The sequence below is a fragment of the Amblyomma mixtum genome, chromosome 6 (genome assembly GCF_055824585.1).
Source record: "Amblyomma mixtum isolate Tamu chromosome 6, ASM5582458v1, whole genome shotgun sequence".
Lineage (NCBI taxonomy): Eukaryota > Metazoa > Arthropoda > Arachnida > Ixodida > Ixodidae > Amblyomma > Amblyomma mixtum.
In genome coordinates this window covers 120,977,139-120,992,002 of record NC_143017.1, presented here as the reverse complement: position 1 = coordinate 120,992,002, position 14,864 = coordinate 120,977,139, and the positions used below count along the sequence as shown (strand labels likewise).

At 46.8% G+C, this 14,864-nt stretch overlaps 1 protein-coding gene across 7 annotated transcripts in view; it reads left to right on the top strand.

Annotated features, from left to right (window-relative positions):
- The window catches only part of LOC149340215 (protein couch potato-like), a 130,906-nt gene that overhangs the window by 90,444 nt on the left and 25,598 nt on the right, over positions 1-14,864 (top strand). For all 7 annotated transcript variants that reach the window (XM_089548986.1, XM_089548983.1, XM_089548987.1 and 4 more), the window contains exons 2-4: positions 9,722-9,799; positions 11,492-11,545; positions 12,359-12,421. In XM_089548986.1, the coding sequence (XP_089405112.1) occupies positions 9,722-9,799; positions 11,492-11,545; positions 12,359-12,421 (195 nt within the window). The remainder of the gene's footprint in view (positions 1-9,721; positions 9,800-11,491; positions 11,546-12,358; positions 12,422-14,864) is intronic.

Sequence of the window (14,864 nt, the reverse complement as noted above, 5' to 3'; positions counted from 1 at the left end):
CAACAAAAAAGTAAAGGCCTGCATCTAGAACTCGGAACAACCGAACAGCAAGCTGCCTCCTTTAGAGAAAATGATTAGAATGCAGCGCAGGCCTGTGGTTGAATCACATCGGCCTTTTCCTCGTTCGCTCCAAGCCGTGAACCTCTGCAGGTGATCGCTGGGAGGCGCGAAAGGTTGAAAGGGACAGTAATAAAGAAAGCTTTATGCTTGGGTTTCTCGCAACGTTCTCGCATGGGGAACCTCCTTAAGCCCTCGCAGGCGCGGCGCCGTCGGGAGTTGCCCGACTTTCTGAGAAGAAGGTGCACATTTGTACGAGCAGGCAAGTGATTACGGTTATGGCTCCCTCCGCCGCAAAGTCATCAGTAGCGCCGGTGCAAGTTCAGCAGGGAATCCTGGCGTCTTCACTGCGGCTCCCGGGGGTCCTTTAAGGCGCGAATGATTTCGTTCGGGCTCATTTGGGAAGCGCCGGGAATGGGAAGAAGGCGCGGGAACTGGAAAAGAACTGGCTGCACCCACCAACCTGTTCGGACTGCATGAAGCTTACAGCTTTGCGGAATACGGCACGTGCAGCTTGGGGCTCTTTAGGGTTAGTTCATCTCGGCGATCTGGGACATTTGCCCTCTACCGCTGCCTGGCGGTGCAGAGTGGCGGCCCCTGAGATTAAGGTGTGCTTGGAAGTTGCTGGTTTTATCCGGGTGGTCCCACTTTGCTCCGTGCAGCGTCTGGCGTGCTCTCTCTTCTAACCAGATTTTTATGCGAAGCATACTAGCCGCACAACCGAGCTCTTCCTTGCTGCGCCGCGCGTGGCCGCGTAGCTACCACTTGACCTACATCGGCGCACTACGTGATATGACGTCACAACAGCTGTGAAAGCTGGGGCTCAACTCGTGCGCTCGCTTGCGGACGCGCAGCCTCCGCCGGCGGTATGCTTCGCATCCTAGGCTTAACCATAAGCTAAGCCAGGCCATTTTTTTACCTTGGAACGAGATCGCTTGCAGCTTGTTTCAAAAACTCTTGTGCAGCTTTATTCGGGTAAGGCCCGTTTCGCTTATGTTCTGCTTATAGTTACTTTCTCGGTCAGTTATGTCCTTAGGCCTACACAAAGTAAGGAACACTGTGAATCAAGCCTCGATAGCTGGCGTATGACAAGGTCGAAGGCCTGCATACTCGGCACTTGAAAAAAAAAAAAAAGAACGCGAACCAATGTCTTCGCTAGAATTTCTATGTATTATCGGGGCCTGATAGGGGCGGCGGAAGCAGCAGCTTAGCAATGTATACCTTCGTTTGAAGAACTGAAACGAATTTGAATGGCTCCGTTTTTATTTCTGGCAAGACTAGGGTTGAAGAAAAGTTTCGAAAGGACGTCATCTAGCCATTGTACTTCCTCAGTACACTTTCTCTTTTGCCGCGTGCCTCTGCAAGGGCTATTTTCTAGGTAATCAAACCTATAAATCACGATGTTTATTAGCCTCACGTGACATGAGTTCGACGCTAGATGCGGCTTGACTCCTGTTTTATGCTTTCAGAAATCCTTAAGGCGAAGCATTTTAACAACCTCTTGCAGGGAAGGAAATGGCCTAACAAGGCCCGCAACTTTCTCCAGCCTGTTTTTTTCTTTGTTGCAAAGCGACAAGTCTCTGTCCAGTAGACATCATCCTTCTTTGGCCAGTTATCTCACGCGTTGTTCTACCTTCCCAGACACTACCATCGCGTCCCTCAAAGGACCTAAGGGGGACGCAAAGAAGAGAGCCGCCCCGACAGTTTTTCCACTGCGTGCAATTGGTCAAACGGCTTCCCGGTCGTGACGACCATTGGACAACGTCTACGGCGAGCCAGGATTGGCTGGCCGCGGGAGAAAGGCCATTTGTCACGTCATTCGAGACTTTAGAGCCGCGTTTACCTGTTGCTCGGGAAACGAGGCGTCTATTTACGGCGCCGTCATAATGAAAGCGGCGCCTGGCACCCGAGACAGCGGGCCGCCCGATCGGTTTATGGATCTCAGATGGCGCCGACTTCCGTCGGCGGCGGTTAGTGGCGCGCGCACTGGCGCGCAAGCACCCCTCGCCACCGGTCCAGCATACACGGTCGTCATGGGGACCGGCCCGTACACACAGCTGTCCCGTCTGGGAAACAAGAGGCTCATCGCCGTTGCCATCGACCCGTGTGCGCCTCGAGTCACTTCCCCGCCTTCAGCAGGCCGGGCTGTTTTTAAATCGCCACGCGCTTGCTCTGAGATCGATTGTTTAAACTTGCACATGCCGCTTATCATTCCTGCCGGTCGGAGACATGGCCCGTCGAACGACGCAAAACAAGTCAGCGATGGCCCGGGGCTCATATTCGTTCGGCGGACAACAGTCGCTGTCCGTGCGGTTCGGGTCATACATTTTTCCCCACCGCGAAAATAGCTCGACGACGCTTGTGTAAGGACCGCCTGTGTATAGCTTCGACGGGCCGTGTGTTTGCTGCGAACCTGATCTGCTTTTGCGTCTTTGTTGGCTTTCTTTTGATAGTTGTCGGGTGTAGTGGAAGAGTTTGAGTCCCTGCCGTTTGTCTGCACTACAGAGTCGTGCCGCTGCCCGGGCTGTCTGGTTTCCCGACACGTAGCAACGGAAGAGGACGGGAACAACACAGACGTGAGGGCCCAGCAGCCTGCTGCCAGGTGGCGCTGAAACTCGCCCTCGGACTGCGCGATAAGCGCTTTCATTTTAAGCGACATTCAGTCCCGGCATTCACTCTGATAGATTTTCATGTGTCCCGGGCTGCCGCTCTCTAAGCACGGAATGAGTAAAAAGGGATTAAGCTGTCCTCTGTGCTGCCATATGTGCTGCCCAAAGCACTGGGGATACGCTCCCATCACTAAAAACGCAGAATTCTTACGGTTGGCAGCGGGAACCAATTTCCTCTTCAAACCGTGCGAAGTTACGAAGGTTTTAACCAAGGTTTTCATCTCCTGTACTTGCTAACCTCAGGGCCTCCGGTGCCGCGTTTCAAACCTTCCTCTTATTGCTAACTACATTAAGTTGTTATGCTTTGCTGTGGGAATAAAGCTCCATGGCCAAGGGTAAGCGTTCCGTATGTTTAGTGATCGAAATGTACTCCGGAACTTGGACAGAATACCGTGTCCCTAAAAGGGAGTGCTGTAGAGGACAGCTTACACGCTTTCTACTCCAATATAGGCTTAATCGTCCTTGAAGTGTAGCTTGCCAGCGTTATGATGTTTGTGAACGAACACTAGAGAACAGCCGCCACCGACGCATGAGAAATCAGTACAGCGGCCTGGGATGACGCACTTCAGGAGCTCTGCAGGACGAAGCCGAAAAGCCAGCATGTAGTTAGCGTTTCCGAACAACGCGTGCCTGTCGTGCTGCTCCAGCGGAAGGCAAACGGATACACCGTGTATGCCAGCGATGTACAACGCTTGGAAAAGGAATGTTATCAAGGAAACAAAAACAAAACGGAGTCCTCGCATTGGCCTTCCGTTTGCCATATGAGACATTCCAAAACCTTATGTGCCGGATTGAATGTACTGTGAGAGAACAGCAAAAAAAAAAGCAGCTGTTTTTGTACGAGGGACAAAATATAATGCACCTGGGTACCTAGAAGAAAGGATAGTGTTATAGTGTTGTGCCATCGGTTAAACTAACATAAAGACCGGACAAGAAGGGACACAGTGGAACACTCGTCCTAAAGCTAGCGCAGTCGCGGTTCTACGTTTCACCGTTTCTTGTATCTGTCGCTGCTTTAACCGTTCTGAAGCAGCGTTAGCCAACGTGCACCTGTACAAAGATAACAGTGCGTATTTTTGCGCTGCATGTAGATTGGCGTTGGGCTAGTTTAAAATTGTTGGCACTATCCGGCCATGCTACATTACAGCGAAGAAATTTGTACGCTGCTCTAGTAAAGTATATCTGAGGCATTTGAAATGCGTCAAACTCAAAGCAGAGTCACATCATGAAGGAAGCTGAACGTATGGTCTACGCTAGTACAGGGCTGCTAATGAACTTTTCAGCTAAATTGACAGCAGATGCGATGCGGAGCATTTGATGGCTCAATGCTGGTCAAGCCTCAAGCCTCAAGCCACGGCTACTGTCTCATTGTCCACGAAGGTCACAGAGTTCGCTTACAGTGACTCGAACAAATTCTGTTGCTGCAGAAAACGGCGGTGAAAGCGATCTCTATACTGGCGGTCACGACCGCAGTAAGGTTATGCAGGTACAATTGCTATACAAAATAAGCAGAAGGTAAAGGAAAAAGGAAGAGTAGGTACTTAAGTGATATATTATTCTTCTTGGAGGAGGTATCCTTTAGAAGAATAAGAGCTGCGGCGACCCTTACCCCGTCCGTGACCTGCTGATCCGGTTCTCAAGAAGATACAGAGCTCAGCACATGTTCGAAGTGTTCCACGCCGGCCGCTGAGGTGGATCTTCGCCACCTTTTGTGAACTTGTTCGGGAACGCAGCACTCAAGAAGAAGACGATTATTGGAAGTTGGTTCTTTCAGCTTCAAGGGAGGAAGACCTGTCCTTGTGGCTAACGGACAACGCTAAGAGCCGGAACCTGCTAAGGTTTCTTGAACGGAAGAAACTATACGGCCTACTTTAGCTTATAGTCAACCTCTTCTTATGCCAGACGGCGTCCTCGAATAATAAAACAAAGGTGCTTAACCAGGCAACGTCTGCCTGACTACCTTTTCACGATGATGTGGAAGGAGCCCCCCCCCCCCCCCCCCGCCCCCCTTAGAGAAGCTGTACATATCGCGTTTATGCGCGTCCATTAAGTAAAAAAAAGTGTGTAATTCAAGAGGGAAGCTAAAGAATGTTTTTGGTGCACTTCAACGAGATATTATTAGGCCCTACTAGTTGGTTTGGTCATAAAGATTACACATGCACTTTGGTTTTTTACGCTTGAACCGCGCGTGACACTAAGAAAGGAAACAATGATGACGTCAACTACCACGCGCTTTGTAATCCGATAACGAAAATTATATTGTTTTTCTTTTTTCAGCCAAGCTGCCTCAAATTAGGTTGCCTCAGCGTTTCAGACTTATTGCTTTCGAACGTCGGAAACGTGAGACCCCTCGTCGTTTTGTTTTGCGCTCTTCGGCTGCCAGCCGAAACCAATCCTAAAATTATAACCCGAGTTCTAAATCACTTTTTCTGTATATACCTGAAAACTCAATGCGGTCATTTGAGCGAACACATCGCTTCTGGTAGGTTCTTAGAATTAGCTCGCCTTGCCATATGAATTACGAAATTTTTCTCAGGTGCCAGTGAAGCAAGCTTAATAAATAGCGAACATATTGATGGCTTGACTAGCGCCTGTATTGGAAGCGGGTGGATCCAGCCAAGAATTGCGCTGCTGGTACGAACAACAGTGGCTAAGTAGATGGTGACAGCGGACGAGAATGGCGCGGCAGACCTGCTGTCGGGTTCCATGGTACTATGGAACTATGGTGTCTATAGCGCATAGGCCTCAGAGAACACAGTGTAGTCACACGTTCGCGCAGATGCCACCGGCAAATGCATTCAAAATGCATGCAGTAAAGATCATTTATTCAATACATCATTTATCCCCGCGGCATGTAAAAATAGGACCTAATGCCTTTTCCAGTGGATAAGAAGAGTTGGCCGAGCAAGGCCCCAAGACAGCACATGACAAGCAGAACAACAACAAAAAAGGACATACAAATTTCCCACTGAATTTACGCCATTGTGAGAACAGGGCTTAATGAAATTCTTTTAAATACACAATGATCTTAACGTTGCCTAAACCGGCAGAACAGCCGACAGTCATGCATCTTGCTTGAAATTTTGTCTCTGTCATCTTTTACGTTCGGCTTTCCCTCATTGTCATTCTTCTTGAGCCGCTGCCGGAGCGACCCGGCCTCAATGCTGTTGGAGCGTAGAATCCCGTTTCCGAGCTGACGTCTGAGAAGGCTTAGCGTCTCGCCTACAATGACGCGCTTTACCCTGGCGGCGCCGACCTTTTTCTTGTGCAGGCTGAATACTCTTTGCTGCGCGTCAGCGCGGAGCAGCTTGGGTGCAGAATCTCGACATGCAAATAGGCCGGCTTTTGCCGCCGCGGTATTAATAAAGGCTGTGGAAACAAGCAGCGGGCCGCGGAGCAATATTTGCGAGGCGCTGAATTCACGTCTTCGATGATTAGCCAAAATCAGGCGTTCGCGACAGCCTTTCCACATGCATTCTTACTACTTTTTTTCGTTGCCAATGTATGCAGCTTGACAAAGAATTCCAAGGAACTCGGGAAACGCTTCGCGATTAAAGGGCTTCCTATGAGAGCCGTCGAATGTCATAAAAGTCGAAGGAAGTAATTTTTACATGGGTAGAGGAATACTAATGCTGGTTGTCCTCAAAGTGGTGAAATGCCTTTGAACAAAATATAACTGCATTGCGTACTAATTCCAGCAAGTGATAAAAGTTTCTAGAACGCGATTATAAATTTTGAAATTTGCGCGTTTGTATGTACTTCAATGCCTGACGTTCACGCGTGCCAAATGATAAGGAGGGCCGAAAACATTGATCCTTCACTCGCACCAATAGCAGCTGCTCTGTAGTGCTTATGACATTTGAGTTCGACTGTGCACGAGCCAACATGTTCTGTTTGTGACAAATCGCTAATTTTCTGCTAATACTTCAGTCGCAGGAGCGACAGGATTCTGTTTCAAACTTTGCTAAAGAGAACAAAGTCGTGCAGTGATGTAGGCTCCCTTTTCCTACATTAACGTGTAATATGAGTCTGCCGCATTTCGTTTGGCTTTCCCCTGCTTGAGCTTGTTAGCTACTTACTTTATTTTTCGCACTAAGGTAACTTCAGCAGTCCCTGTAAAGAAGCTTTAGGAATTTTGGGGATTAGCTGCTAGTGTTTTTCACTGCAAAGGACAAAAGCATGAAGCAAGAGACTGAGTTTAAAGAAAGCTGTTTGCCTCGGAAAGCTTTATGAGTTAAAGCCTTAGCTTCATATGATGCGTGACAGAGGCTGAACTAAGTGACTGAGAAGAAAAAACGAAAGTTATTCGTCCTGCCATGACGGCGAAGGCATCTGAGCACAATGAAGCCTTTTGTCAGCTTCTCGCACACTGTACCTTTGTCGGCTTGCCGCAAGAAAAAAAAAAATCCCCGTGCCATGCTATGGTATTATGTGCCTATTGTGTGCTGGTTTCTACAGCACCGGGTGGTTAGCTTTTTTTTATGTGTATAAGAATTCTTCTCCGTCTAGGCACACTTAATATCGAGTGGAAAAGGCGACTTAACGGGCGAGCGCACCCTCTTTTTTATCACGCTGACTCATTTGATGGAATTTAGGCAGCTGCCAAGCAGAAAAATGCGCTCTCGGCTTAGAAAGATGTATCTGATGTCATAATTCTCTGAGAAAAAGTGTATTTACCTTTGGAATAAAAGGCTCATAATTCTGATAGTTTTTTGTCTCCTGCGTTTAACGCTTCACGAAGAACTATTTGTAATGTTTTTGACAGTTTACGAAGCACTCCTTTTCTCTTGCGTTTAACGGTTTGCAAAGAGGTACTCTTAGGCATTTTTGATATTTTACGAAGCTAGTGCGGCATGCCGACGTCGTAGTGCATCGCGGCAGGCAGATTTGAACTAGTAAGCAGCGGAAATTCCTCTTTAGTAATGGACTGTTTTTTGTAACCAAAATGTGTATGCCACATTCCATCTATGGTTTATCTTTGGTAAGCGGTGGACTCATGCTGTTTCCGTTTGTTCATCCGGTTTCGCTACCGTTCGCGGAAAACCACATGGAAACAGTGTCATTAGTTGCATATCCCACGCATTCATACAACTGAGAGCAACACGGGAACGTCTTTTTATGTATCATTTCGGACATCAAACATAGGGAGTACCTCCAGGTTTAGAGTTTGTTTGTATTAGGTACCTCATTAATTTTGAAGCAGTGCTTTTCGGCCTCAAAATCATCTTTTATTCTCTTATTTCGCCATAAAACAAAGTTTGCAGCACCTTGTGCTTGTTTCTGAGCTGTGGTGTTTGGTGGGATCTGGAATAAAATAGCAATTATATCGGGATACACGCTATATACACTTCAGGTGAGTTCTACAAGAAAACATCATAGGAGCATAAAAAACTTGCGAACCTTTCAGCGAGCTTAGCCAGCATGTTATGATCATTACAGTCAACGCACGATTTTTTAAAAATAAAGTCCACTCGCAAGACAAGACCCGCCTTCAAAAGAAAACTCTGTTTTGACTTTTCCCATACGTTCGAAATAGCGATAACAACTGCTTGAGGGCGATTTTCTGCAATCTGCAGTCGGATACAACTCGGAATGAAGGGGCACATGCTCCTCAAAGGAGCCCTCGTGTCAAGTACCGTCAAACCATTTTGATGACGCCGAGGATAACCACATTAAACCGTGATAATACCCTATCTACCAAACCCCGCGATGCCGCGATAGCAGGTCTAAGGGGCATACCACAACGTCATGCGAATCGGTCGACGCCATTGGCTGGAGGCCCCGTCTGAGCGGCATTTGCCGCTTCGTTCTCCTATTTTTCCGAATATAGTCGGGTTCCTATTAACACTAAAGTGAAGCGCGAGAACTAACAAAGAAAAAAAAACAGTTTATTTCAATGCCACTGCGACCGCTGTTAGGACAACTGCTGATGTGTGCGAAGCGGTGCTCTCTGATACGCTGTCCAGCTAACACACTGGTATGCTTCTATTCGTCGTGCTTCCCCATACAATAGCTTCTCGAAGAAAGACAGCGGCTGCAGCCGCAGCTGTGGTGTAGTTCCAAACTAGAAGCAGTGGGACGACTTCTTGGAATCTGTCTTTTCTTCCTGGAGTTAAATTCGTACCTCCACGATGCAGCTGTTGTTTGCGCCGACCGAAAACCCTGTTCTACGTTGGGACAACAGGACTGCTTCTGCGCCGTAGTAAGGAACTGGATGAAGCAACGCGAAAAATGGGACTCATCGCGCGAGGCTCGTTTGCAGTTGTTGACGCATGAATGCGGACTGATTCATGACTCATTCGTAGAGCGAGGCTCACGATCTAGGCTGAGGTTAACAATTTATTCATCAATCCAGGCCGTGAGGTCTCGTAACGAGTTCATCCAACAGTCCACTGAGGCACTCATGATGCGGACTGGAGTGAGGCTAATGAGGTGAATTTTGAGGCCTAAACGGAGTTGTGCATAATGAAACTCATAATAAGATATGATTCCTCTGCCTTGAATTGCGGCGAAAAGCTTACAGCACGTTTTTTTTCTCGTCTTGTACCGGCTGTGCATCCAGAAAAATGGTGCGGGTCCTAAAGTCTAGGCACCCTGATATGACTTGACGTGACCGTAGAGCTGCTCCTTATACTATCTTGTTTAGCATTGTTTTGATTATGACTGCAGTTTACTTATTGTTTATTTATTACTGCAGTTATGACCGGCCACAGCATGACGAGATGCACAGCAGAGCACGCACATTTCTGCAGCCTAGTTGTATGTCTGATTATGAGGTGCACTTAGTGAATCTAAGCTGTCCATACCGCCCCCGCTATTTTGTTTGAAGCGGCCGAGTCACAATAAGAAACTGGGATTCGCAGCATTGAGAGCATAGGACCTCTTGGCCGCAGAAAAATGCAGATGCCTGTCGTACTGGAAACTTTGCACCGAACTATATAGAAAAGTGCTATGGAAATTAGGTGCTTACTCACAAACATTTTCTGTTATCGCAGGTGCGAACCCTCTTCGTGAGTGGCCTCCCTATGGATGCGAAGCCCAGGGAACTCTACCTACTATTTCGCGCCTACAAGGTTTGTCCAGTCCTCAGGGTGTCTTTGCGAGAAAAGGTTGTTTGGAGAGGCAGAAACTTACCAGTCAATATTACCAATGCAGCGCCTTCCATTGCGCTGTTCGTAATGAACTGTTATGGGGAAACGCCACCAAGCCTTCTGATGTGACACAGAAAATTACATTTAAAAAGCATGCAGCATTCAAAAGATCTTGAAGAAGATTTGAAATGCACACATTTGCACTCACAAATCTCCCTCTTGTCTCCTCCCCACAAAGAGAAACTTATACTGGGTGCTATGCGACAAAGTTTGCTGAGTACACATGCACACTTTTATTTACTCAATAAAATAGGTACTGAACTTAACTAAAGCCATGGTAGTAATGGCTTTATTGAAAACCTATGTATTAGTCTTTAGCTAACATGCTGGAAAAAGTGCATCTCTTCACCGTTCTTGTAACGGCTCAGGTTAGCCTAGGAGGAATCAACTTGGTTCTTTAAATACATGCAAAGAAAACGGTCTAAACGCTTCAGTTGTGCTCTCTTAACATGTGGTAGTTAGTGTGTAGTTCTTAATAGAAGAAAGCAAACGCCTGGATATTGCGTGTTCATTCAGCGACGCTTTCTGCGCTCCTAATAATTACAGCGAGATTTGAAAACGCTGCATAAGGTTTAACGTAGGCAATACGACAGTGGAGAGGTTGGCTGCAAAGCTTGTCTCAGTATAAATGCTTCTGAGTGCACGATTTTTACAAAAGCATATCTATACTGTATATCAGGAAAGAAAATACACTGCAAGCTCGATACGTTGCTCTAACCTCTTACAGCTCAGCCTGTTAAAGTTAGTTCTCCTTCGGATCTATTCGGAACGAAAGTACAAAAACCTTGAACAACTGCGTTAATTACTCAATATAAATTACTATCATGGCGAGTCCGTCATTCTGCACACGCTGTTTCACTGTGTAAGACAAAATGTGCATGAGTGTTTCTTCGTGCATAACCAAGTACGGTGAAAAATGTAATTACAAACTTTTTATCGATGCTACTCCGTGTGCTCGCTTTCAATGTAGTTGGCAAGCAGCAACCTATGCCACGTAATCAATGTCTTTTTTCGACGACAAAGTGGTCGCGAATGACACATTAACCTTGAACGGCCATGAACAAAAATTTGCAGGATGCAGATTTGAGCGCAAAAGAAATTATTCCTCTGCGAACGGGCAAAGCAGTTCAAAGAAAATCATGGAATCATGAGAAGACATTCGTGCTCCATCCGCTAGAAGATATACAGAGTGGCTGGCTGCTGAGGTGACGTAGATATAATTTTTTTCCGCGATTCCGCATCCCGCAAACTTTTGTACATGACTGTACATATCGGGAGCTTTTATTAAGGAGCACTCCATGGTCGACCTTACACACTATATTGTAGGCGTGGTGCGAACAATTTATTTCCAAGATACACCCTTGTGTTGCGGCGTAGTTTTGACAGTTATAAACGTTAGTAGCAGATGAGGCTTCTAATGATATCGTATTGAAAGCATAAGTACGTGTTTAAGCGTGAAGCATCAGCACTACAGTATGTTTTCTTGCTGCTTAAAAAATTAATTGTGCTGCGATTTAAAAATGGTCGTCCGCGCCACGTTTCGTCTGTGCACTGAAGTCAGCAGAAGTGCAAGGTCTTTTTAACAACGAGCACAAATCTTCGTTTTCTCTTTAGGGTTATGAAGGCTCTCTGCTGAAAGTCACACAAAAGAACGGCAAGACTTCTTCGGTAAGTTCCACTCATCGCTGTTGCAGTTACTGCGCTAGTAAATACTGTTTTCCTACTCATAGCATGCGTGAGCACCAATTGACAGAGTTAACGGGATGGACTTAGCGGAGAAATGTAAGCTAGAAGATTCCATCTGAGTTTGAAAGGTGGTGGCGGTGTTTGTTGGACTGACATAACGGAAAGGCACAGAATCTATAAAGCGAGAAATGGTAATGGTGTTTAGAATAAAACTAAAAAAATTCTCAGCGATCATTCTTTAAATTTGTTCATTTAAAACCAAGCGCACCGACGAAAATCAAGTAGAAAGGGTTCACAGAGGTCGACGTACCTTGCACAGACTTGACAACGAAATCGGATATTATTCACATATAGGAATGTGGCAACAAGACAGCATGAGATGACTTACAGGTCAAAAATGTAGTTTGAATTAGGATGAAATTTATAGTTTGTGATGTCTATAGTTACACAGTAATTCGGATGCATTAAATAAGTCTCGAGGAGTGTCATACTATTTGGTGACCATAATTAGTGCGTGTTTTAGACGTAAACCAAGTGAAACCAGTGCGCATGGTGCACTAAAGTTCGTTGCATTGGTTTTTGGGAAGCATTTAAACTCTTGCAGAAATATGAATAGAATGATTAATTTAGCTCCTGAATTTTGTCCTCTTTTTGCACATAAAGAAATTTGCGCACTTCAAAAGCAAATACTTTTTTAATTGCTCACACATGTGACTCACCATATTGATGTGAAGGGATGATCAGCAGTCTATGTTCATGCCCTTTTGTCTTTTTTACTTATTTTCTCGCATGCAGCCCGTAGGTTTTGTAACGTTTTCATCACGAGCGGGAGCGGAAGCCGCCAAGCAGGAACTTCAAGTAAGTTTGGTTAGGCATGCTTGTGACTACTGACGAAACGTCTGAAAACGCAATTTCAAATTCTAATCGTTATGCTGGCCGAGCACACTTTCATTAAGTAGGCTGTGATAATATTAACACTATTTAAACAGCGGCACAAGCACAACCTGTTGCAAGCTGGAAGCGCTGTGAAGATACGTGAGTTTGAGAATATGAATTAGTGTACCTTATTCACCGAAATGTTCCCGAGTTACCATAGAAAAAATTATCCGAAGGAAGAGAGAATTAGTATGTGCACGCTTTTATGGTGGGAGCGGCCATTGGAATAATTTTGCTGAAGCTCCGCCGCGCACTTCAGTTTCGCAGTCCTTAAATAGCGGTGACAAAAGCAGCCAGTAATATTAAAACATCCTGAGAAAATTTGCGAGGTTCGAGGTAGTACATGTGGCACGCAGCACTTTAAACTTGTTTGGACTAGAGCACAGCTTATGGGTCAAGTAAAGGTCTGGGCTCCAAGGATCGTCCAGTTTTATAACCAGTCTGGGCTCCAAGGATCGTCTAGGGTTATAACCAGCAAATTTATCCTACTAGTATATTCTTTGCAAGCGTAATATTAAGAACTCATAGCAAAAAAGAATAACTAGCACAGTGTCTGAGTGTGCCAATTGTGCTCAGTTTGACAAAGCGAATTCTCTACTTCAATGGTTGGGCAGTGCTCAAGGCAGATTATACGTGGTGTGTTTGTGTTGTTGCTTCAGAACTTCATGCGTGTTTAAACATTGCAGCCTGCATAGTGTATTAACTTTGAGAAACGAGTTTGACACATCGCATTATTCCGCGATCCCGCAAAAGCACTTTCACAGCAGCTTCATAAACGATTCTTTTAAGGGGCCCGCCAGAAGCGTCGCCAGAATTTTAGCAGAGTACAGAGTGGCAGAGAGGCTAAAACGTAAGCGAGAGTCTTCCGGCCGAGCACCCTGCCCGCGGTAGCTAGTGGCGCGTGCGGTGATGCGCTCAAATTTGGCAGCGCTTGGCGGCCATTATTCATTCACCGCTAAGGTTCTTCGCCGGAGCGGCCGCCCGCAGCTCAGAGCTCCGGCGTGGCGTGGCGGCAACTTTGTTATCGGCCTCCACCGGCCGCCAATGCGAGTTGGCGGTCTTCATTAGGCTTTCCACCTGAAGGACTCGGTCGCCGCATGGCCAATGAGGCCGGCGATTATTCGCGCGCGAGGCACACTCGAGCCTCTAATGAAGCTCGCACTGACGCCGGGGCCCCTGATATGCGCGCTGTCTACCTGCCGAGCCTTGTTGGCCGCTGATCGCCGCTGCGCTCAGCTGGCCGCGCGAATGGATACAGCTTGTTTTAACTGGCACGGCGAAGCTTCCCGCTGAGTTTGCGCCGCTGTGGCAGGCTGCGGAGCGCTTGATTCGTTTTTGTGGTCTTCGCAGTAAAGGCACTGGTGTTCGAGTTTGATATTATTGCGGAAAGTTAGGAAAGAAAAGAAAATATGCGCTGAAAAATAGAAGACGGGGGTGTCGGCTTTAGTTAGTTTTAGAACAGCGGAGATGTGTACAAGCGAAGAAGTGTATCGTGTGCCTGCGGCATATGCGCAGAGGCCAGATGTGGTTGCGCACCTACTACTGCACCTGCACAACCCGGTTTGCTAAAACCCCTATCGTAGCATTTTATCACAGCCGGTGAGCTGGGCAAGTCCGTGCATGGTCGTACGCAACAAACTCCGCTAATGGAATGCAGACACAGAGAACAAAGGACTACGCTGGGTGTACTGCGTTTTCCCCTGTGTATCCGCTCTTTCCGCTGAATTCTTTGTGTGCTAACGTAGCGTTGCCGTCTACCTGTGCATTGTGCCACTACATGAACATGGAGATTAGATGTGTTGCGGAGAACATATAACTGATGGCCCCTTAGAGTAACAGAGTAACGTAGTAGATCTCAAGCCAGGGTTAACGTAGCGGGGAGCGGCACAGAGTCAGGTTGGTAGATGAGATTAAAAAGTTAGCGGGGTGACCGCAGGCGGCGCAGGGCGGTGTTAAACGGAGATCAGTGCGAGAGGTCCATGTTCTGCAGTTGAAGTACTCGTGAGTTGGTGGTGATGATGATGATGCCGCTACCTCCAGCCGCCAACCGTGCATGCTGAAATGTCCCCCTCTGGGCACACCTGGATACCCTCCGGAGGTAGCGGTATTGATAGAGGAATAGGGTAAAGTTACGCTAGAACGCTCTATTACATGCATAGAAAGCCTATACAGCCTGCTTAGGTGCTTAAGGCGAACACATACGTCAACGGCAATAGTGAATGGAACCTATTAGAATCTTATCCACTAGAAACTGCCAAAGAAAGGATGAAAGGCAAATTCCTAACATTTTCAATAAATAAAAAGGCAGCAGACGCATTTCAGCATGTAGGAAAGTGGCTTTGCATATGTTGTGTTGACTGCATGG